We start from the raw sequence: 24,482 nt of genomic DNA, 5'->3' as shown, positions 1-24,482 counted from the left end.
GATTTTTTTTTTTTTTTTTTGGGAAGAGGAAAAGAGATTATATTTTATGGGAAGAGATACAATAACCATTCTCTTCCCATAAAGCAAGTGATGGAAGATTGTCTCTGCTCCATAGATGCACACTGCACATTCTCGGGATAATACCAACAGGAAATCAATAGGATCTTTTATATGTGAAAAGACATTATCTCTCACAAAAACTTGCCACTCACTGTTAATCTTGGTCCTGAGACAATAAGTAGCCTTTAAATCGAGATCTCTGTTTATTTTTAAGTTATCCTTATTATTTATTTGTTTAGAAATAATCACGTTCAAAGCTTCACCCTTCATTAGGGCCAGAGGGCCTTCAGATAACGCTTCATGACAAGTGTCTCCACCGTGGTCCAGGCGCTCTCCAGAAACCTCCCTCCCAGCCGCATCCACTCCGGGTGAACGGCCATATCGTTAGCCACCAAAAGCTTTATCAGGGCATAATTTGGCAGCTGTGACGAGCTCGACGGGATTTATGGGATCTCCTGGTTTTTTGCCTCCATTGATCTGAAATGGAACCAAAGTTAATATTAGCAAAAAGCACTTTGTGCTAGGGTAATTTTCCCATGAAAGGCTTTGGCGACTGGTGGCTTTGAACATCTATCATCCAAGTGCTCTTGGCCAACTCTAGGTCATGAGTTTCATAATACCCAAAAGACTAAATATCCTTGTCTCTCCTCCGTATGAGAATCTAACCACCATCCTGGTGAACGCTCTCATTTTTCCAAGACACTAATTTAATTGTCACAGGTTATAAACCCCATTAGTATCAGGTTCGGATTTAGCACTGGCTCTGACCTTGTATTAGCTTCCTGGGGCTGCCCTAACAAAGTGCCAAAAACTAGGTGGCTTAAAACAACAGCAATTTCTTCTCTCACAGTCAGCAGGCCTGAGCTTTATCTGAGGACCTTGGGGGGGTGGGGTGGAGAGGGGAGGGAGGATCCTTCTCTGTAGCTTCCAGTTTCAATGGCAGACAGATGTCCTTGGTGACCCTAGGCTTGTAGCTACAGGGCTCCAGTCGCACGGCCACCCCGCCCTCTGTCTTCATGTGGTCTTTCCTGGCTGCATGTCTGTGTCCAGGTTTCCCTTTTCCATAAGGACGCCAGTCACATTGGATTAGGACCCACCCTAATGACCTCATCTCAACTTGACGACCGCTTGCCAAATCATCTTGGTGACCTCAACTTAAAGACCCTATTGACAAGTAAGGTCACATTGTGAAGTATTAGAGATTGGGACTTCCACGTATCTTTTTTGGAGGGCACAACTCAGCCTAAAACAGCCCTCAAGGAATTCATCTCTTATTACACACAGACTAGATAACTTGTCATACGGTTGGGTTGAATTAGGGGTTCTTGACCTCTGCACAAGTAACATCGTGTTCGGATAATTCTTTGTCCTGTGTATTGCAGGATGTTCAGCAAAATCCCTGGCCTCTACCAACTAGAGGTACAGGTAGCCACCTCCTGCCCCTTTTGATGACCAAAAGCGTCTCCTGACCCGGCCGAAGTCCCCTGAGGGGGCAACGTCGCCCTGACAGGACCAATGACTTCAATGAAATGTAAACCAAGCTTATGAAGGTGCTTCATGCAGCTTCCTAAAGAGCTGAGGGTAGTTCTATGTCAATCAAAGAAGAGTCCCTAAAAGAGATGGGTCCTGAGGAGTCCCCTAAACGTCTGCATTCCTTCATTAATGTAACACGCATTTACTGGGCACGGTGAGAAAAGCAGAGGACGAAAGAGATTTTGAAACCCCTGCCTTAAACATCATACATTTTAGCGGGGAGGCTGAAAATAAACAAGATGAATAAAACATATAATATGTTTAGATATTGATGAAAGGGGATGAGCGCAAGACGAAAGCGAGCAAGGAGGACAGGAAGCGTTGGCAGGAGAGGTGCTGGAATTTTCGACAGGGTTGGGAAGGGCTCACGGAGATACACACCTAAGAAGTTGGGGCTGGGGGCTGGGCCGCAAAGATTTGGAGCAAAGACCTTGCAGGCAGGGACATTCCTGGGATGTGTGAGGAACAGGAAGAGGCTTGTGCAACAGGACAGATAAGGCGGGGCTTCCGGGTCCTAGCAAAGACATGCTGGCACTCCTGGTGACACGAAAAATCAGCGGACACGTGTGTGGAGGGATGACCCCTGGCCCAGCATGGTGGGTGACAGGGCCTGTGGCGAGGTTCTGAGCGCATATCTGAAGGCACAGCTGAGCTTTAGTGGTGGGCCGGAGGTGGCCTGGAAGAGAAAAAAGGGGTCTTTGGCTCCCACCAATGGAAAAATCGAGGTGGCATTAAGGGGGACGAGAAGTCTGCATAAGGAGCAGGTATGAAGGAAATATCAGAAGCAAGATCAGGAATTATTGGAATGAGAAGACTCGGGTGTTTTACGTGACAAAATTTACCATTTTGACCACCTTTTAACGCTACGGCTCTGGGGCACCTGATACGTGTGTTGTGCCTCCATCACCACCATCCATGTCGAGAATGTTTACATCTTCCCCACAGGTACGCTGAACTCCTTAAACACCCCCACTGCTCCCCAGCTCCTGGCGATCACCAGCCTTACTCTGTCTCTGTGAGTTGACTGCTCTAGGAACCTCACGTCAGTGAGGACTCTCACAGTGTTTGTTCTTTTGCGACCGGCTTACTTCACTCAGCATCATGGATGAACTTCAAGGTGCATCCACATTATAGCATGTCAGAATCCCCTTCTTGTTTAAGGCCGAACAATATTCCATTGTGTGTATGGACCACGTTCGTCCGTGGACGGACACTTGGCCTTCTTCCACCTTTCCGCCATCGTGAATAACGCTACTCTGAACATGGGCGTACAAATGTCTGTTCGAGTCCCTGCTTTTGGTTCTTTGGGATAGATACCTGGGAGTAGAATGCCTCAATTATATGATAATTCTGTCTACATTTTTTAAGAACTGCCCTATCATTTTCCACAGCAGCTGCACCATTTTACATTCCCATTAGCAGTGTGCAGGAGTCCTTGCCAACACTTGCTGCTTTCTCTTTGTTTGTTTTTTAATAGCCCTACTAAATGGGCTTGAAGTGGTATCATATTGTGATCAGAAGGTTAGTTTTGCCTGTGTTAAGTTTGAAATGCCTATTAGACATCCAAGTAAATACATCAAATTGGATATATGGATCTGGATGTGAGGGGAGAGGTTGGGGTGGCTAGACAGATTTGGGGGTCAGAATCTGTGGGTGGTACTTAAAGCCATGAGCCTGGCTGGGAAAAAAAAAAATTATCTGGGTCTGCACTGTCCGGAATAGTAACCACTAGCCAGATGCGGCCATTTAAATGTATATTAATTAAAATTAAGTAAAACTTAAAGTTGACTTACTTAGTTACATCAGCTGCATTTCAAGTACTCGACAGCTACATTTGACTAGTGGCTATTATATTGGACAGTACGGATGTAGAGCATTTCCATCATTGCAATTCCACTGGACAGCACCGGTATGGGGACTATGTAAGATTTTTTTAAAAAGGGGGTGGGGGGGGCGCCTGGGTGGCTCAGACGGTTAAGCGTCCGACTTCGGCTCAGGTCATGATCTCGCAGTCTGTGAGCTCGAGCCCCGCAACGGGCTCTGTGCCGACAGCTCAGAGCCTGGAGCCTCCTTCAGATTCTGTGTCTCCCTCTCTCTCTGCTCCTCCCCTGCTCTCGCTCTCTCTCTCTCTCAAAAACAAATAGACATTAAAAATAAATAAATAAAAGAAAAAAGAGGTCCAAGCACTGAATCACAGGGCACTTCAACACTGAGATCTTTAGTGGAGTGGGGTACAGGTTGGCCTAAAGGTAGGGTTACCTGATGGCCCTCTTTTCCAGAGACAGTCCAGATTGTGCCTGTGGGTCTGAGATGATTAACAGCAGCTCCTTAAATTCTGAAACGCACTCCACTTTGACAATATGGTCACCCTACCTACCCCCCACTCCACGCTTACTTACTCTGCAGTAAGAATTACCAGGTGGCGTCTCCTGTAAAGCAGGGGTGCGGAGCTTCAGTGATCCACATAGTCCATACCTGGGCTCCTCCACCAGTTACCGGGAGCCAGTTAGAGGGCTGGGGATGGTCTGCTTCTCCCCGTGACTAACCCGTGGAGGAAAAGTCTGTGCGCATCGGAGGCCACGCCTCTGGTACTGACAGGAAGCAGGTGTCAACTCACAGCCCCTGACCTCAGGGTCATGAGGGCAAGCACAGAGCTTTGGGTCCACTTTCCCCTTCTGTTTGCTGGTTCTGATACGCTAAACCAAAGATGAGTTTAGATTGGCAAAGTTTGGGCTGTGAGATCTCCTGCTAGAATTTCCATCTCACCTGCAGCCTACCCTGTGGGGACCATCTGGTTATTTACAGCAAATCTCGCCTTACTCGTTACCATTTACATGCACATGCAAAACTAAGGGAGAGCCTGAAGAGCTAGGGATGTGAGGATCCGAGGCGCTCCCACGTCAGTCACTCCATGTTTTGTGAGCCAGGTGGGCTGGAAAAGCAGAGAAAACCAGGAAGTCATGGGCACACATTCCAAAATCCCCGTGACATCTTCAGAAGGAATGAAACCCCATGGCTGGCAAAAACAAAAGCCCCTGTTCAGTTCTGAAGTTTAGATGCGCCTTGGCACCGTTCTAGCTCAACCTTTCGTTTCCATGGAAACCATTCATGATGCCACACACACAGAAATGGGGATTCTGACCAGAGCGTGGAGCCGTACTAGAGGGAGAGCAGCACTCTCGGGGTCCCCAGGATGAGCCCTGGTAGCCCGAGTAGAGCCCACTGACCCCAGAGTTGGTTCTGATGACCTGGCCGGCTACATGTCCCAGCCCGAATCTGCTTTACTTTTTTCCTCTTCTTTTCTAATGCAAAAAACGTGTTCTACAGTGGGTGGGAGAGGGCTCTTTGCTGTAACTCAAGCATAGGAAGGTGTGGGATGGAGGGAGCAGAAATCACCCATGGTATCAGTTTCCTGTGGCTACGGTCACAAAGTACCACAAACTGGGGGGGGGGGGGGGGGGGGGGGGGTTCGAGACTTGAAATTTATTCTCTCACAGTTCTGGAGGCCGAAGTCTGAAATCCGGATATGAGTAGAGCCATGCTCCCTCTGAAGACTCTAGGGGAGAACCCTTCCTACCTCTTGCAGCCTCTGGGGGCTCCTGGTGTCCCTTGGCTCGCAGACACGTGGTTCCAGCCTCTGCCTCCGTCTTCACGTGGAGCCACGTGTCCGTGTCTCAAATCTCCCTCTACGTTTTCTCGTAAGAACACCTGCCTTTGGATTTAGGGCTTACCCCAAATCCAGGATGATCTCATTTCGAGATCCTTAATGACATCTGCAAAGACCCTTTTTCCAAGTAAGGTCACATTCACAGGAATGAAGACATGGACGTACCTTTCTGGGGGCCTCTGTGCCACCCAGCAACACCCACTGTGCCCGGGGAGATGCAAAGATTCACATTCTCGCCCCGAATTGGCGATCCTGCGGGTCTTGAGGCTTTGGCCAATTTCAGAGGAATGCCATGACCAGTTCCTATCATTCTGAGACCCGGCCCCAGCGGGGAAGCTGCGTCGTTGCCATGGTGATCCCACACCTTGAAACTTTTGTCCTTTTGCATTGTTCGCAAGGAACTAATTACTGAAGCTTCGCTGGAAGCACAGGAATGTGAGAGGTGGAGTGTTTCTGCAGGCAAGTCATTGCTCAGAGTGGGGACCTTCCTCTCCCCTCATCAGACAAGCAGAATCTGTGACATTCTTTGGATTTTTCCCAGACGACCGTTGTACTAGGCTCAGTCACAACGCTGAACATAATCAGGCACATCGTAATCGGACGCATCTGGGAGTGAGGACAACAGCCCAGTGGGAAGGGGAAATAAACGCTCCTCCTCACCCTCACCACGTCCCACCCCGCCAGTGCAAAAGAGATTCTGAAAACGTTCGACCCCCCAGAAATGCGGGTGGTCACAGGGACGGGAAGGGAAAAGCCTCTGCATGAACATGATTCATACGGCTCTGCCAGGCACGGAGCAGAAGGGCCAGGCAGCGGGTGAAAGCCGGCTTCTCCAGGGAACTGCACCAACTTGGAGAAGTTGTTGTTTACCCTTCCTGCGGTTTTCGCGCAGGCGAGCTTGTAAAAATGAAGATTTGGGGGGATTCGTCAGAGTTTCAGCCCGGATAGAATTTTGGCAAAAGGTCCTGTGGGTAATTTCCTTTCTCATGAACTCTTTCAATGCATCCATCCCCTTCTGGATTCAGCGTCCTGCCGGGGGGAGCGTGCTGGGGCTTGAACACATGGCCTCAGTGAGCCCTGGAGAGCCTACCAGATAGGAGGATGCGGAGGAAAAGCCCCTCCTTCTTAATGGTGTTTCACAGCAGAGGCAATTCCCGCTCCTATAACACCACACTCCAGACCAAGATCGGCGTACTAGTGAGGAGTCAGGAGTAGGAAAGCAGAGTCGAGGTGGTCTGGCAACTTGACGTTATCTTTACGGAAGGAGGTTATGCATTTTTGAGAGCACAGGACGATTAAATGCATTGTCCACAAAAACAGAAAAACAGCCCCGCCTCTGGACAAGCGAGGGCTGCAGCTGCCACTGTCCTGAAACGTCTCCCCCTCCGTTCCAAACCTTCAAGAACAATTTTCTTTGCCCACTTGTGCCGATCGGGACCACAGGTCTGCCCTCTGCTGGTTAAGGGACATTCGAGCAGCGTTCCGACTGGGAAGGGGATGATGTTGGGTCCCTTAGCCACCTGCCTGGCCAGGGGATGCAAGGTGTCTTCACTCGCAGACACTTCATGTTGGAGTCAGAGCTGTTAAGCGGGCAAGAGAACATTCCCCGCCCTCACGGGTCCCTGATAACATCTTCACACACCACGTGTCCGAGGGAAGGAGAAGACAAAACTGACGTCACCACACGTACGGCTCAAGGTCCTCTGAAACATCATTATACAAATCAGTCTAAAAGCGAAATAACGATTGAACGTAAAGGCAGTCCTAAAAGGAGACAGACCTGCGTCTGAATCCGTTTTGAGGTTTACGAGCTCTGAGGGCTGGGACGAGAACCTGCCTGAGCCCAGCTGCCTCCTCTGTCAAGTGAAGCTATCAGTAATTACATTGGAAAATTAAATGAGAGGAATCCGTTAGCACAGTGTCTGGCACATGGCAAATATTCTATAAATGGTAGTTTAAATATTTTCCTTTTTCAATCCATTTAATTCTAGAAGCTGGAAAATCTTTCTCCTGCGCGCGGAAAGTAGGAGAAGCCGATGTCAGAGAAGAGGGGTTCATGACCTTGTGGTTCATGACCAGTGTCCTCACCTCTAACCCAGAGTTCTTGACTAGGGTGATTTTGTCCCCTAAGGGAATTCTGGCAATATCTGGAGACATTTTTGGTTGTTGCGGCTGGGGAGGGGTACTACCGGCATCGAGGGGGTAGAGGTCAGGGTAGTGCTAAGCTCCTTACAGCGCACAGGACAGCCCCATAATTACCCAGCACCAAATACTGATAGCACTGAGGTTGGAGACCCTGCTCTGACCTTTCTAGAAGCGTCTTGAGTTTTATTTTTTTTTTATTTTTTTAATGTTTATTTTGTTTTTATTTTCTGAGGGGGGGCACATGAGCAGGAGAGGGGCAGAGAGAGAGGGAGACAGAATCCGAAGCAGGCTCCAGGCTCTGAGCTGTCAGCACAGAGCCCAATGCGGGCTCGAACTCACAAACCGTGAGATCATGACCTGAGCCAAAGTCGGACACTCAACCGACTGAGCCACCCGGGCGCCCCTGAGTTCTAGAACTTTCAATCTCTGGCAGGCAACATTTCTGCTAACTGCTTGGCTTTCCTGACGACAGTGGAATCAAGAATCAAGGGTAAAATCTTCTGGATTTAAAAGCCACCCAAAGTCAAGAGATCAAGACTCCCAATATATTTTTAAAAAATTTTTAATTGTAATAAAATACACATAACATAAAATTTACCACCTAAACCATTTTTTGTCATTTATTTGTTTATTTTGAGAGAGAGCGAGAGCAGGGGAGGGGAAGAGAGAGAGAAGGAGAGAGAGAATCTCAAGCAGGCTCTGTGACGGTGCAGAGCCCTAGGGGGGGCTCGAACTCATGAACCATGAGATCGTGACCTGAGCTGAAATCAAGAGTCAGATGCTCAACTGACCAAACCACCCAGGTGCCCCCACCTAAAGCATTTTTAAGTGTACCGATCAATAGAGTAAGTACATTTACGTTGTTGTGTGACCAATCTCCAGAGCGCTTTCCATCTTGCAAAACTGAAACTCTATAACTCTACACCCATTAAACAACTCTTCATCTCCCCTCCCTACAAGGACTCCTGCTATCTCTGTAAGATAAAATACTCATGTGTGTTTTTTTTAATGACCTACAGCAGCCATCCAAGCACTGTAAGAGGATCTAGCCTAAGCAGACACAAATCCCAAGAATGCCAGAGACAACTTGGAAAGTGCCTTCTTCCTTGGTATCATTGAGCTGCTGATCTATCTACTTCTGGAACCCCCTGGCTTCTTGCTAGATAATAACTTCTGTTTCAGGGAGAAAACATGTAAAAACAAATTAAAATAACCAGCCAACCAACAAAATACCCATAGGTTTTTCTTCGAAGTTGGCACTTAATTCAAAAGAAGACATCTCTTTGGGGCACCTGGGTGGTTCAGTCAGTTGAGTGTCCAACTCTTGATTTCGGCTCGGGTCATGATCCCAGGGTCTTGAGATTGAGCCCCACGTTGCGCTCTGTGCTGAGCATGGAACCTGCTTGAGGTTCTCTCTTTCTCTCTCCCTCTGCCCCCTCCCCCACTTGTGCTCTCTCTCTCAAAAAAGCAAATAAGTTTAAAAAGAAGACATTTCTTCAAACCCAGCGTGACTCTATGGTCAAAGCGGGTCCCCTCTGTGACAAAGCCACCTCCACCTGTCTCTCCTTGGGGTTCCCAAGAAACGACGGGTAAGGGAGCTGGGCAGCTTATCACACTACAGAACCACGTATTTCCTGAGATCAGGGATGTTTGTGAAGAAGGCTGACCGACCCCAATTCAGAAAGGCTTAGAGTTTCCCTTGGCGCTCTGCTAGGCTCCTGGGGTCCCTGGCACCTCAGCCTGAGCTCTGTCGCCCTGCCTATCAGTGGATGAAAACATCTCTCTGCTTCCCCACTTCCATCATCTTTTGCTTCGAGCTCTCTTTCCTCTTGGTTTCAGTGCACGTTAAATACATGCATGTACGTTAAGCTCTTATTACACACAGACACACAACGCTGTTGGAAATAAAATACAAACTATTTCAAGCACTTGCCTCCAGAGCTTACAGTCTAACAGAGGAAATAAACGTGTAAACGATGGAAATTTGTCAGTGGAATATAAGTGGTACGAATGGACATTACGTTGTACAAAAGGACTGAGATTAAACCTGATGAGACACAGATAGGAGGTTGTCTTTGCTCCCTCCAGAAATCCCAATGAAAGGGTAACAAAGGAACTAAGTATAAATACACATGGACACAATGCATGTAAGAGACAACATTGGACAAAAGATGCGACAAAAATTTGGAAGACGGAAAATGGAGGGGCCCTTTGTAACAAACTTGGGTTACAGCTTTCTCCACTTGGCTAAATGCTTGTGAGGTCAGGGAAGACAACTGAAAAGTGGGCTGGTTTGTGCTACAGGATCCAGGAGTGACTCAGGAATTGGAGGCTGGACATGCGTGTTGCTAGTCTATGTGCAGATAGTTTAGAACCCCAACTCTTTCCCCAATCTAGCCAGTCAGGCAACTACAGCCCCACCTGCACCCTGTAGGGGGTTTATTATCTGCTGAGGCTCGACAGGAAAGGCCCTGGAGTCTAGATAACAAAGCAAAGCTAGATAGCAGATATTGTAATGAAATGCTATTCCCGTCCCCTTTCCTACAGAGCCTTTACCTACCCCAGGCAGAGGGAAAAGTAGGACTCCCCCCTGGGAAAACCAATACACCCAAGAGAAAAGACCTACAGATCTGACATGTGGGGGACCTTACCTGACAACTCTCTAAGAGCCCCCCTGAAGAGTAGTCTTGAACATGTACACGGGGCTCCCATGAATAGACAGCCAAGGATCACCAGAGTTTTGACAAAAGTCCCTTCCACCCACCCACACATACCCACAAAGGCCAAAACAAACAGGGGGAAAAATAACTAGGAGGAAATACAAAAAGTGAAAAGGTAGAATAAAACTTAAATACGTTCTCAGAAATACAAGAGAACAAGTTGCATATACAAACCTATTTTATTTTATTTTATTTTTTTTTAATTTTTTTTCCAACGTTTTTTTTTTGTTTTTTGTTTGTTTTTTTGGGGGGGGATAGAGAGAGACAGAGCATGAATGGGGGAGGGGCAGAGAGAGAGGGAGACACAGAATCGGAAACAGGCTCCAGGCTCTGAGCCATCAGCCCAGAGCCCGACACGGGGCTCGAACCCACGGACCGCGAGATCGTGACCTGGCTGAAGTCGGACGCTTAACCGACTGCGCCACCCAGGCGCCCCTACAAACCTATTTTAAAGATAAAATAATCAAAGAACAAGAAAGAGCTCTGGAAAATTTTAAAAATTTTTTTAATGTTTACTTATTTTTGAGAGCAAGAGAGAGAGACACACACAGAGTGTGAGCAGGGGAGGGGCAGAGAGAGAAGGAGACACAGAATCTGAAATAGGCTCCAGGCTCTGAGCTGTCAGCACAGAGCTTGACACAGGGCTCAAACGCATGAACCACGAGATCATGACCTGAGCCAAAGTCAGATGCTTAACTGACTGAGCCACCCAGGTGCCCCTGGAAATTTTTAAAAAATATATTATGACAAGTATTTTTCAAAAATCAATAGAAGAACTGACAGATATAGTTGCATCTCCAACAAAGACTAAAAGAACAAAAGGATGGAAATAAAAGCATGTGGGAATCAGTCCAGGAGGTCTGGCATCACAACAAACATAGCTCCAATAAGAATAAACCAAAAAAACCAATTAAGTGGAATTAAGTTATCAGTCTAAGATATTTCTCCAGATATATCAGATATATCCAGATATATCAGTCTAAGATATTTCTGACTGAGTGACTCAGTCAGTTAAGTGTCCAACTCTTGATTTCAGTTCAGGTCATGATCTCACTGTTTGTGAGTTCGAGCCCCATGTTGGGCTCTGTGCTGAGTGTGGAGCCTGCTTTAGATTCTCTCTCTCCCTCTGCCCTTCCCCCCTCTCGAAACAAACGGACAAACAAACAAACGAATATATTTCTCCAATGGACAGAAATGAACCCACTGAATGCATAGCACAATCCATTTTAGAAGATCTATACAAGGTACATCATCATGTAATTTCAGAAAACCAGGAATAAAAACAATGTTTCCAAAGAAAGAAGAAAAAAAAACCAGTTACAAAGCCATAGGAACTAGAACAGGGTCCATCTTATTGCCAGCAACATTGGGAAACTGAGGTTGTAAACCAATGCCTTCAAAATTATGAGGAAAAATCTTTAGAACCTAGACTTTTGTACCCAGTCAAACTATCCACCTAGCAAACTCACTATCAAATATAAAGTTGGGTAAGGGTATCCAAGTTCTCAAAAACCTGGAAAGATTTACTCCATTAAAAACAAGGAGGGGTGCCCGGGTGGCTGAGTCGGTTAAACGTCCGACCTCGGCTCAGGTCATGATCTCATCGTTCATGGGTTCGAGCCCTGCATCAGGCTTGTGCAGACAGCACAGAACCTGAAGCCTGCTTTGGATTCTGTGTGTGTGCCTCTCTGTACCTTCCCCTGCTCATGCTCTGTCTCTCTCTTTCAAAAATAAACATTAAAAAAAAGGGGGGAATGAAACAAACAAATAGGAAATAGGGCATTCAGGAACAGGGGTGCCAACAGTGAAGACAGGGAATGGGTCATCCTACAGTGACAGTCTAGGGAAGATGCAAGATGACAGCTGTGGGACAGGCTGTATGTTCCATATATAAAATTCTAGAAAATGCAGACTAATCTACAATGATAAGTAGCGGATTGGCAGTTCATCATCTTATTTACTGTAATGGATTCACAGGCACATACATGTGTCAAACTCATAAAATTTTTCACTTTAAACATGCGCATTTATTGCACGTCAACTATACTCCAATAAAGTAGCAAAAAAAAAAAATTTTAGGAAAATGAGAGAAGTATAGAGAAGTAGAAGACTGGTCATGGAGAACTATCCACAAAGAAGCCATAGAGACAAAAAGAAGGAAGATACAAAAGAGAATAAAAAGCATACAGAATACACTGAGAGGGTCTAACACGCTTAATTGAGATCCCCAAAGAAACAAGAGAATCATGTCACGGCAGTAATCCCAGACATCTAAAGGAAGTGAAACCGTATTGGGAACAATGTGCTGGAAAACAAAAGAACTGTCAAACTAGATTCCTCTACCCTGAGTGGAAAAAAAATCCCTTAATATTAATAAAGACAGATAAAGATCTTTTCAGATAAACAAAAGTTGAGAGCACTGTTCAACAGCAGACCCCATACTCAAAAAAATTCCACACGGTGTTTGTTTAAGCTGTAGGTCAATGACCCTTCATGGAAGCTCAGAGATGCAAGAAAGGTTCAGAACCAAGTTCAAGAATGGTTCAGAGATTTAAAAAAATTTTTTTCTGGCTAGAACCAAAGCTCCATGAAGAAAGTCAGGAGCTATAAGGCTGAAAGATGGGTGAACCTAGATCACACGGGTCCTGAATACCAGCAGGAGGAAGTAAGGACAATGGATACAGAGCAACATGGAGGTCAAGAGAGAGAGAGAGAAAGCGGAGCAGTGGAGGATGGAGAGCTTATAATGAAAAAGAAGGCAACGCTGTTAATGCTGCCTGGGGTCCAGGCCAATGGCGAGGAAACAGATGCCATTGGCTCTGGGGCTCAAGAAGTCACTGGAAACTTTGAGGAGGGAATTCTAGTGAAGGATGGGAATGAGGGTCTGATGGCAAGAAGGGAAAGAGTGAGCGGAAAGGAAGCAGAAGGAGCAGGTACCTCCTCTACGTGGAGGTCTAAGAAAGACTTAGGTCTACTTCTCCAAAGTAGAACTTTTTGTTACTCCCTCCAAACCCTGCCGCTTCCCTAGCTTCCTCGGGAGCATAGATGGCCTCACCCCCTGGCACCGCAAGCCAAAATGGAGGAGTAACTAACCACCTTTTCCGCTCTTCCACCCCCACCCCCTCCAGACCCAACCTATCGTCACTTCCTGTTGACCCCAGTGCAACCAGTGGTCCATGCTTGCCAGCCCCGTGCAGCCCCGTCTGTCTTAGTGCAAGCCCACCTCCCTCTCTTTCCAGAACACTGTGATAGCCTCTAACAGGGGAGGAGGGGAGGGGCTGCTTCCATTCTTGCTCCCTCTAGCCTCATCCCCCTGGAATAATCCTTCGGAGGGGGGGATGGAAATAGGACCATGTCACCTCCCTGCTTAAAATCCTTCCATGCTCCCCATCGTGGTTGGAATAAAATTTGAATTCTTGAACACTGCCCTCCATGAGCCCTAACCGAGCTTCTCTAACACCTTTTCCTAACGCTTCCTCCCCACCCCCACCCACCCCCCCCCCCCCGCCCCCACCTGATACGCTTCATGCTCACTGAACGATCAGTCTTATGCTTCACCCTCCCTGTTCCTGGAGCACACCAAACTTCTTCCTGTCTCTGAGCCTTTGCACCAGAACGTTCTTCCCCAAGGTCTTGCAAGCTGGATCCTTCCCGTCATTCAGTTCAAAATTACCTCCCAGATAGATCTTTCATGACCAACCAACTTAACGTGAACTCCCCCCACCTGTGATGTCCCACCGTTACATCAGTGTGTTTTATTTTCCATACAGCACTCAGCATCTGAAATTATCTTGTTTATTAAGTAACTGGTTTATTGTCTCCACTTCCCCGCCCGGTCCCCTTGGAGGGTTAATTCCACTAAAACAGAAAACATGTCCTTCTCGTGAATTGCTGAACCGCCAGTGCCCTTTCCTGGATGTTGCCTTCCAACTTAAAGATAAGCTGAGGAGACACTGTGGGGGAATTCACAGAGGCTTAATAAGAGGTGAATGCAATAGGTTCACCAAGTAACACTGGGGGCTCGTTGAAGTCAGAGAGCATCAACTGTGTGTTTTCCAAGACTTTCCCCCAGCTACTCCCGACAGCCCGGGAGAACCACAAAAAGGAAGAGAACCAACCAGAGAGTGGATGTGGTGGACAGAGCCAAAGGTCAAAGGATTTTTGAAATCGCTGAATGACCAAGAAAGCAGCTCGGAAAGGACCCCAGCTGAGTGCTGATGGATTAGGATGGACTAACACACAGGGACCAGGGACCTAAAGTTGCAAACGGCAGGGAAACCGGTACCCTCGGCACAATGGGTGATCACCTTGCAGGTGAAATGCTGAGTTCCAAAGGCAGGAGCTCTGAATCGGAGACTGCGGAGATGCACACTTCGTCGGGATGGTGAGGTCTAAACCTGGTGAGGCGTGACCCCACCTCCCCACCCCCTGTCCGTCCCTGCACTGCTGCCAGACCCTCCCCCCCCCCCCAGGCTGCCTCTGGGGTGTGGGACTGTCTCAGTTCTTGCAGGAGTGGCCCTTCCTCTGGCTGACTCAACCCTTCTGCAATTGTCATCTTGGCTAAAGATGTAAATGACACGTCCCTGAAATGCTAAGGGGGGAGATACCATCAAGAAAATTTAATCCTTGCGTGCCTGCAGACTTTCCCTTCTTTTCTTTAGCTGAGGGATATTTTCCCCCTAACTCCTCTTAACAGGGTTATCAGAGTTCAGGAGGAAAAGAGAGAACAGTCTATGAATGGCAAACAGGCACTGAGTCCCAATCTGGACTCAGTGACAAGAGAATAATAAAAAAGATTAGAGGTAATTTTTCCTCCTGAATTATAGAGAAAGGGTGTGGATCCAGACCAGCTGTGCAGGGTTGGGTCAGGCTGCTAACCTCATCTCTCAGGAGTCCGACTCAGGAAAAGGGGGAAGGAGTGAAGGGGTTCCAGTTGGGGGATGCCGCGAGTAGGAAGAAAAATTACAGGGCTCCCAGTCCAAATGAATTTCAGACACACAATGGATTTTTTTAGTATATGCATATGCCCCATGCAATATTAGTATACTTATCCTAACAATTATTCACTGCATATCTGAAATTCAAATCTAACTGAGTCCTGTATTTAGTGCTAGAAAGGAGGGCCCCAGCACTAGATAAAGCCATTAAACAGAGAAAGCTTCCCGATAGGCAGTCCTGGGAAGGCCACATGTTCTGGGTCATTCTGAATACGAATGGTGGTAAAGGTTAGGGGCGCCTGGGTGGCTCAGTCGGTTAAGCATCCGACTTCGGCTCAGGTCATGATCTCACAGTCTGTGAGTTCGAGCCCCGCGTTGGGCTCTGTGCTGACAGCTCAGAGCCTGGAGCCTGCTTCAGATTCTGTGTCTCCCTCTCTGTGTCTCTGCCCCTCCCCTGCTCATGCTCTGTCTCTGTCTCAAAAATAAATAAAAAACATTAAAAAAAATTAAAAATAAAAAACAAATGGTGGTGAAGGTCAGGTTTTTATCTTTTCTATTTAAAGCTAAGAGAATTTGGGGTGCCTGGGTGGCTCAGTCAGTTAAGCATCCGACTTCGGCTTAGGTCATGATCTCGCAGTTTGTGAGTTCGAGCCCCGTGTCAGGCTCTGTGCTCACAGCTCAGAGCCTGGAGCCTGCCTCAGATTCTGTGTCTCCCTGTCTCTGCCCCTTCCCCACTCATTCTCTGTCTCTCTCTGTCTCTCAAAAATGAATAAATGTTAAAAAAAATGTTTTTTTAAATATAGCTAAGAGAATTCAAAAATGATTATATATACATATATAATACATACACATGTATATATAAATATATTACATAAGTATACCAGGCTGGGCTTTGCAGCTAAATTACAAACTGGTTTGTGGCTTTACCCAATAAAGAGAAAACAAAAATGCAAGGCAGTGGGGCACCTGGGTGGCTCAGGCAAGTGCCTGACTCTTTTTTTTTTTTTTAATGTTTATTTATTTTTGAGACAGAGAGAGATGGAGCACGAACGGGGGAGGGGCAGAGAGAGAGGGAGACACAGAATCTGAAGCAGGCTCCAGGCTCTGAGCCATCAGCCCAGAGCCCGACGCGGGGCTCGAACTCACGGACCGTGAGATCGTGACCTGAGCCGAAGTCGGACACTTAACCGACTGAGCCACCCAGGCGCCCCAAGTGCCTGACTCTTTTTAAAAAAATCCGATGGGGCACCTGGGTGGCTCGGTCGGTTAAGTGTCCGACTTCAGCTCAGGTCATGCTCTCGCCGTCCGTGAGTTCGAGCCCCGCATTGGATCTGTGCTGACAGCTTCAGAGCCTGGAGCCTGCTTCAGATTCTGTGTCTCCTCCTCTCTCTGCCTCTCCCCCGTTCATGCTCCGTCTCTCTCTGTCTCTCAGTAATAAATAAATGTTAAAAAAAAATTTAAAACAAAAACAAAAAAACATGAGGTCGTGACCTGAGCCAAAACCAAGAGTCAGACACTTCACGGACTCAGCCACCCAGGTGCACCTCAAATGCCTCACTCTTGATTTCAGCTCAGGCCATCATCTCACAGTTCGAGTTTGTGCCTTGCATCAGCACTCTCAGCATGGAGCCTACTCGGGATTCTCTCTCTCTGCTCCTCCCCCACTTGCTCTCTCTGTCTCTGTCTCATATATAAATAAATAAAGTTAAAAAAATGCAAGGCAATGAGTTAATGTGGCTGAGTTTCGTCCGTTGCTCTGGCACGAGTAACGGCTGAATGGGTGTGGTAACTTATCAATTTGTACTGTTCCTGGTTTCCATTATTTTGCCCATCAGAGATTAGGGTTTTTGGAGGGAGAAACAAAACAGCCAACCTCCGAAATAAATTTACTCTCAGGCCTGTGGTGTATCTAAGTTATTTTCCATTTGTCACAACCACTTTCCAAGTAACCATACTACAAAGCATCATGGGCCCGAGAGAGGACAAACACAGAGCATCCCTGAGTCACTATTTATTTTGTTCGGGTGATGATAAAAACCAGGTCATCCTCAATCATAGAAACGCAGACCTGAACGTTCTGAAACATATGTTAGGTTCTGTTTATATAATTCCTAGAGGCGGTGTTTTCCAAAGCAGAAGGATAGCAAGGAATTTCTCTACCCAACTGAGCATTATGGCCCAATTAACGTCTACAAACCTAAGGAAAAAAGGAATGTCTCAACATTGTAGTTTTTTTTCCCCCCAGCCTCTCTGTAAGAAATTCTTAAAGACCAGCAAATGTCAGCAAGCAGCTTAGCCCTAATCACTGTTCTGCAAAGGAGAAAAAAGAAAGACCGTAAAAAATTGCTGTGATAGCTTGCGGAACGTGAGGGTCTGCGGCAGCTATTGCGGAGAAGCCTCACACAGCTAGAGAAACAGCTCTTCCTTTGCAACCCCGGGCAGAGGTCGGCTCCAGACTGACTCAATAAACCTGCCTCAGCACACCTATGTGTCTCAATGCCAAAAGATCCCGAGAGGGGTGGGCAACTTGGAAGGGACCACACACAGGCCCAGATGGCGAACATCTGGCCAAAAATTAGAAAGAGAAAGAAATCAACTTCTCAAATCCACAGACAGGTGTTTGGGGCTTCCCAGGGGACCTGCTTAGGAAGGGCAACAGGGATGGTTCTAAACTGATCCTTAGTTAAGGAACAACACACATTCCTGAGAAATAATGAGGAATGGATACAGGTCAGCATGAACCAAACAGGTGGCAAGAGTATGGGAGCTCTGCTGTCCACCTTCTCTTGATAATTGCATCCTTTCGAAGACATTTAAATTATTTAGATGATTGTAACCGAGACGTCTTTAATAATGCACCAAACAGCAGGCACCAGGTTGAAATCAATTAGACTCCACCGCTAAATTATAAGGTAGAAATTTACAAGAGGACGGCTCTGGGATAGGGACTGAAGGTATATATGCCTGCCAGAGACAATTATGTTAGGAACCAAATGGGTATTGCCTCGTCAGTTAAGAAGCAGAAAAAATGGTCAGGTGCTCCTAAATATAGGGCAATCATAAAAAACGATAATGAGGAGGCTGGTCCTCTGGGCAGGGTTCTGGACGGCCGCGAGAAAAGACAAAGAACAACGGAGGCAGGAGCCAATTCCGTTCTGGGGGTTTCCTGTGCAAAGACGAGCCAGCAAGTGGGGCCTCGAGGAGTCTCGGGCCGGGGTGGCCTCACGGGGGTGGCCTCGGTGGGGCTGTTTGGGACAGGATGCTCGCCGCACTGGTAGCCGGCGGGAGGAGGGGGTGGTGAGACAAGGGAGAGGTCGTGGGGCACACAGGGAGTCCCCAGGTGTGACCGCAAAGTCCCGGTCCGGTCCCCGCTGAGCCGGGCTGGCTTCAGGATCGCGAGCAGCACGTGGCTGGCCCCCGGCGCCGCGTCCCGCCCTCAGCCGCGCGGGGGCGCAGGGCGCAGGCGCGCTGCCGCAATGCGCGGGCGGCGGCGACGCCACTCCGGTCCGCCAGGGGCCGCTGTGGCGCAGGCGGGCTGGCCCGCGCTGTTGGGGCCGCGGCTCGCCGGTCCCTCTTGGGCACGGCCTTGCCGGTTTGGCGGGGTGAAAGGTTGCGAAGATGGCGACGGCCTTGAGCGAGGAGGAGCTGGACAATGAAGACTATTACTCGTTGCTGAACGTGCGCAGGGAGGTGAGGCCTGCGGCGGGACGCCGTCTGGGCGGAGGCCGCGCCCGGTGGCTCGGGAGGGCCGGGCTGGCGGCCACCGCTCCGTCCCCGCCACGGGCGGCCGGGGCCCGGCGGGGGAGGCCGCGTGACCCCGTCCGACATGCGCGACCGGCCGCCGACCGGGCGGTCCCCACTGCCCCGACCCTTGCACTGGGGGTGTCCCGCCGGCCTCTGCCCCTGCTCTCGGCGGCCGGGGCGCCGCGTCCTGGCAAGGCCAGAGGCCCCGGTACCCGCAGGAGGAAGAAGGCTCCCCGAGGTGGAGGCTCTTGGAGTGGGGTTCCCGGCCCTCCAGGACCTGGTGCCTCGTCCGGCTCACAAACTCACCTTGGCTGAGGGGCTAGGTCATCGCCCCCGGCCGGCAGAATGGGAAACTGAGTCTCAGGCACCAAGGTCAAAGCCACCAGCAAACCTTCCCAGGGGGGTCTGTCCGGTTCCCGAGTATCCATGGGGACGTCCGGCTTCTGAAGTGAATTCAGGCCCCGAGGCACGTGGCTTGTGTCCTCCTGTCCCCTGAGCTGCTGTCCCGAAATTGAAGGAAGAGCCTCCCGTACCTACAGCCTCAATTCGGAGGCCTCAGTTTAGGAAGAAGCCGTAAAGCCAGGAAAAGCAGGCGGTGCCCCAAGCACGGCCTCAGCACGCGCACCGCTTTCCACACGCCGAGTGTTTGCACCCTGTTTCCTCACCCAGCAAGAGATAGGGTCTCACGCTGTGCCTGGCACGTAGTAGGGGCCCAGGAAGTTTCATTTCTTGTTGACCAGCCCCGTTGACATCAGTGTGAAGGGCAGGAAGGCTTCCAAGGTCAGGTCATAAGGTGGATCTTTTATCTCTAAGCTGCCGGGTTCGGTCTTCCCAGCCCTGCTAGAGAACCGTTAATTCCCTCTCATTTTTCCTAGCGATCGTAATTAGCCAAGTTTGACAAAGTTCTAGACAAAACCAGTCAAATGTGTGTCGTGCGTAAATGTTGGTGTGCATCGTGTCTGTCGGTAATAGCCAACATTTTTTGAGTACTGCTTTTGTGCAGGGCCCCGTGCGGAGTGAACACTTTATGTTACATTATCTTGTTCATTTCTCACCCCAGCCCCTAAGGGAAATGTTATGATAATCCTTGACTTACAGCTCAGAAAACTGAGGCAGAGAGAGGTTAAGTGACTTGCCCAGAGTCACATCAGTAGAAAGTGCGAGAGCCTGAATTCATCCCTGGGAAGTCCGGGCGCAGCTTCCGCTCTGCTGTCGTAACTAGTCAGACTACAGAGCTGCTAGTTCTGGTACTGTGAGCTTGGGCACCCACCTAAAATCCCCCAAATGTGTTAGCCACCGTGCATTATGAACAATGAACTGTCTGGGGGGAAATGCAAGTCATGTTATCATCTGCCATAGGCACCTGGAGGTTCTCATAAGTCATAAACAGTAAAGCTTGGGGTGAATCACTTCTTTGGCCTTGGGTTTCTTTCCCTTTGAATGAAGCTGTTTGGCTAGTTACTAAGTTTTCTCCAGTTCTTAGAAGCAAAGCAGTATATGAAACCAGCTTTTCTGAACCAGCCTTTCTTACCACTGGTTTATAGTCGGCCTTATCAGTAATTGAGCAACAATGTATCCCATTTTCCAGGCTTACTGAATCTTAGGCAGCTGCAGTTGATCAAAAAGATCTAGAATAATAGACTTGGCCAGAGTCTTTGGTGAGCATTTGTCAGAGGTATACCTTAAAAATGCTGGGGTCTTAGGACTTGTCATTGTTATTGGACTGATGAGTGGGAGCCAAAGATTTATTTCTTAAAAAAAGAAAAGTCTTATCTCTCCCAATGAGTTGAGGCACTTTTCATATTTATGGCTGTAGGTGAAATTCCTGTGAAACATGTTCTCTTGCTAGAGTCACTTTGTGTTCCCTGTGTCCACAAGCTCTTCCCTGTGTCCACAAGCTCTGTGTAAAATGTTACCAAGTGTGTGCAGATTTTATCTCTGAAGATTCTACTGGAAGAGAAGCTCTGAAGGTGATCTCTGGACTTGATATTTACTAGGATTTGTTTTGTGAAATCAGAAATCAACCTGAAGTTGAAATAGCATGATTTCGTTGGAGAGTTAGAGGAAAATAGAAGTAATCTGAACTCTTACATGTGTGGTTGGAAGGAGACAATAACACCTGTTTATTTGCTGTCAGTTCTGCAGCTTGACGCCATTTAAATATACCTGTAGGAGGCAAGGTCCTCTTCCCACCAGTTATTCAGAGTACCTTCCAGAGAGTACCTTCAACACTCTGTGTTCAGGAAGTTCAGAGACTTTTCCCTAGAAACCTCAAATGGAAGCAACCTGACCCAAAACCGGGGAATTCTATTTAAAATTTGAAAAATTACAAGCCTGATACATAGTTAAAATTGGAGTAATACAGAAATGTCAAAAACCAGCTTACAAATCTCTTTTTCCAGGTTTTAAACTTCAAAATATCCACTTGTATTGTATTTCAGAGAGTGAAGCAGGCAGCTAGACAGGACCAGATTCTTCTCTAAACAAGACTTCTGTGATCTTTAATGATTCCCTTTTCTCCAGTGTTCTGGATTTCCTATTTGCAGAGTAGAGCCATTATCACACTGAGGAGGGAGTAATTTATCATTAACCCGGCACTCTGAAACCAGATTGGCATCTTTGGTTTAGTGTAGTCAAATGTGTCATCATGTGCCTAAAATCTAACTGATCTGAGGTTTCTGGGATGACTTTCCAAGACTTAATTTGGAGAAAGAATTCCTGACCAATCAGTGAACTTTTCTTGATCTTTATACATTTTATAGACATTTTAACTGACACATTCTACACTGAATTTATGCCTTTTTTTAAGCTGAATTTATTTCTAAGTAAATGACTGAAATTCCTGCTTTATCAATGTGGCATTACCATTAAAAGAAGCTCTGTCATTTTTACGCATGCCTTTCAGCAGTGTTCCTAACCCATTTTAAGATCTTTGATCCCAATCAATTTAGCTTTCAAGGGGCTAATCTCCTTCTCAAGTTTTAAACACTTTTTAAAATGACAGTTAAGGAAAAAAATAAACTTACGTGAAAAAGTTTTTTTTCCTTGCTAATCCACCCATGGAGGTCAGTCTTCTACACTAGCCTTAAAACTATAATTGCAAAACTGTCACCTACCAATAAAAAGTTTCCCCGGAGTCCCTGCACTTTTTTTCGTTCCCTGGTTTAGAGCACGCTGTTGTTTCCAAAGTTTTTGGTTGTCTGGGTTTCTCTGGCTGGAGATGAGAGTCACAGAGTGGAGCTAAACATTCAAGTTTGGACTGCAGATGGGAAGAAAGGGCTAGAGCAGGAGAGGAAGGTTTACTGGCCACTGTCCGGATTGACCTAGAGGGATGTCACACAACCCAACAGGATGGCTTGGCTGGCCGTCTAGAAGGTGGAGTGTGGTGGTGTGGGCTCAGCCAGGCGCACACTCCAGTCCCCGAAGCAGGGAGGTGTTGTTTACTCATCCGTTGCTTATCTAACTTTGTGATGAGCAGCTAATTTAGTCTTAAGGAGGGATATCAAGATAGGTCTGAGGTTGTTCCTATGTTCAAAGTTACCATACTTTGTAATCGTGACTCTGCTTAAAACGTGTGCATTCAGGAAGTAGTGTTAAGCCTTGGTTGTCCAAAAACCTGTCTTATCCACATGATCACATCCCTAAGGTCACCTGTAAGAGGCTGAGGAGGAAGGTCATTAGAAACTGGAGTCTCAGCCCACATTGCCCCTGAGTGACAAGTCATTTAACCTCTTTTTTTTTTTTAACAAGTCATTTAATCTCTTAAAGTGTCCCATTTACTCATGTGCTATAGTACTTCAGAGTTATTGAGAGAGTAGAAAGAGGCAACACTGTGGCTTTGCAGCCAGAATGTCCTGTGTTCGAATCCCCATTTTACTATTGGCAGGAGCGGGTTCCTGCCTCTGGGCCAATAGTTTACTCTTCCTGCTTCCCATTTTCTTTGATGTTGAAATGTAGGTGACAGGCAATAATTTATTACGAACTTACTGTGAGCCAGCATGCCATATACTGGAGTTTGGCAAGGTAATGAGGATATGCATACAGTGCCTTTGTATAGGTGGATGTTCATTTAATATTTATTGTTATTTCTTGAATTTTGATAAAGCATGAGGTTTTGCTTATTTTAAAAGGACATACGTGGGGCGCCTGGGTGGCTCGGTCGGTTGGGCATCCGACTTCGGCTCAGGTCACGATCTCGCAGTATGTGAGTTCGAGCCCCACATCGGGCTCTGTGCTGACAGCCCAGAGCCTGGAGCCTGTTTCGGATTCTGTGTCTCCCTCTCTCTCTGACCCTCCCCCGTTCATGCTCTGTCTCTCTCTGTCTCAAAAATAAATAAACGTTAAAAAAAATTTTTTTTTTTAAAAAAAGGACATGCATGAACATAGAAAAGCTTCGATACGCTTCATCCTGGCTAAGTTTGCTATTCGTCTGTTATATTGATAAAATAAAAAACACAGTGCCAGGATTTGTGCTAAGTGTTAGGTTATGAATTCCCAAAGTTTTCTTTTCTCTTTCTGTTCAAAATACTGAGTTTCTTCTCTTCAAAAGACAGTTATCCCTCTGAACTCTGCTTCCTGCAAAGTCATGAGTTTGAGTGGGGAGGGGTTCCCAGAAGGTGGAGCCAAGTGTGGGAGTAGGGTGAAAGGGATAATCCAGAAAGACAGTGAGTATCTGTGGTAAAGGCACAGAGGGACCCAAAAATATAACTGTCGTGAGCTGTCGGCCTTTAAGGGCCCAGGCAGGAAGGGGAGGACCTGCCTGATCAGAAGACAGAGCACTGGGGTCAGGAGAGTTCCCAGCTAGAGTTCAGAGAGGCTTCTGGGTGCAGAGGGAGCTCTTAGGATACCCAGTTGGTTCCAGTGTCATAATATGATTAGCAAACACCATGAGGTTAAATTTTAAAACGTGTTTTCTTTAATGAACCACAGGCTAGTTATTACCTTTCTGCTTCAGGCATTTCAAACAATTGCTTCTTGAAATTTTAATGCTTAGTTCTGCATTATCTACCAAAATACCTCTCTTTTTTTTCTTTGCTAAAGAGAATTCAATTGAAAGCTTTTATATTTGCTGTGAGTTCAGTAGTAAAACAGTGGGTAAGAGAATACAGGACAAGGGAGCAACATGTTTTCGCGTTTCCCTTGGCTGTGGAATTTTAGTGTTTAACTTTTATTAAACTTTGACTTTTATTTTATTTATACCCTACCTTGTTCGAGAAAGGATTTAAGACAACTAACAGGAATGAATAAATAAAAGGGCATAAGAGTTTAAAAGGGGGCCCCACTGGGAGAAAGACCGTCGGGAACACTGCCGCTTTATCATCAGAGTTATCAAGGTCCCTTTTTCCCTTGAAGGAGCTCAGAGCTTGGAGCCTCCTCCAAGTTCATAGCCTGACGGCCGGCTCCCGTTTGGCTCTTGTACCGTTAGAACCATATCTGCATGCGATGAGTGCACAGTGTTCCCTCCCTCGTTTGGAGGAGCCAGAACATTCTTCAGTGGTAAAATGCCAGCAGACATCAACCACAAGAAGTCTGCGTGAGTGGGCAGGATTTAACAGATGGACACGGAGAGAGCAAGTAGAAGGTCAGGCTTTTAGGGAAAAATAAGCCAAGCTCTTGATGCAAAGACAGGATCCGAACCATCACTTCTGACCCAGAAAGGAACTGGAGCTCATTTTT

General features: G+C 47.2%; 1 protein-coding gene and 1 long non-coding RNA gene across 3 annotated transcripts in view; one reads left to right on the top strand and one right to left on the bottom strand.

Moving 5' to 3' along the window:
• Nucleotides 1–250: 250 nt before the first annotated feature.
• Nucleotides 251–19,957, bottom strand: LOC113599567 (uncharacterized). Of its 2 annotated transcripts, XR_008291816.1 has the most exons (3): nucleotides 19,113–19,957; nucleotides 2,600–4,525; nucleotides 251–537 (listed from the first exon to the last, which is right to left on the bottom strand). It is a non-coding gene; the product is annotated as an uncharacterized LOC113599567 (long non-coding RNA). The 2 variants fall into 2 exon arrangements; XR_008291815.1 differs by lacking the exon at nucleotides 19,113–19,957 and having other exon boundaries at nucleotides 2,600–4,658.
• DNAJC11 (DnaJ heat shock protein family (Hsp40) member C11) overlaps nucleotides 18,596–24,482 on the top strand; it is a 70,439-nt gene continuing 64,552 nt past the window's right edge. Inside the window, exon 1 of the mRNA XM_027060545.2 lies at nucleotides 18,596–18,752. Within this exon, the coding sequence (XP_026916346.1) occupies nucleotides 18,681–18,752 (72 nt within the window). The 5' untranslated portion in view covers nucleotides 18,596–18,680. The remainder of the gene's footprint in view (nucleotides 18,753–24,482) is intronic.

This window comes from Acinonyx jubatus, chromosome C1, assembly GCF_027475565.1.
Source record: "Acinonyx jubatus isolate Ajub_Pintada_27869175 chromosome C1, VMU_Ajub_asm_v1.0, whole genome shotgun sequence".
Taxonomy (NCBI): domain Eukaryota; kingdom Metazoa; phylum Chordata; class Mammalia; order Carnivora; family Felidae; genus Acinonyx; species Acinonyx jubatus.
This window is presented reverse-complemented; position numbering and strand designations above follow the sequence as displayed.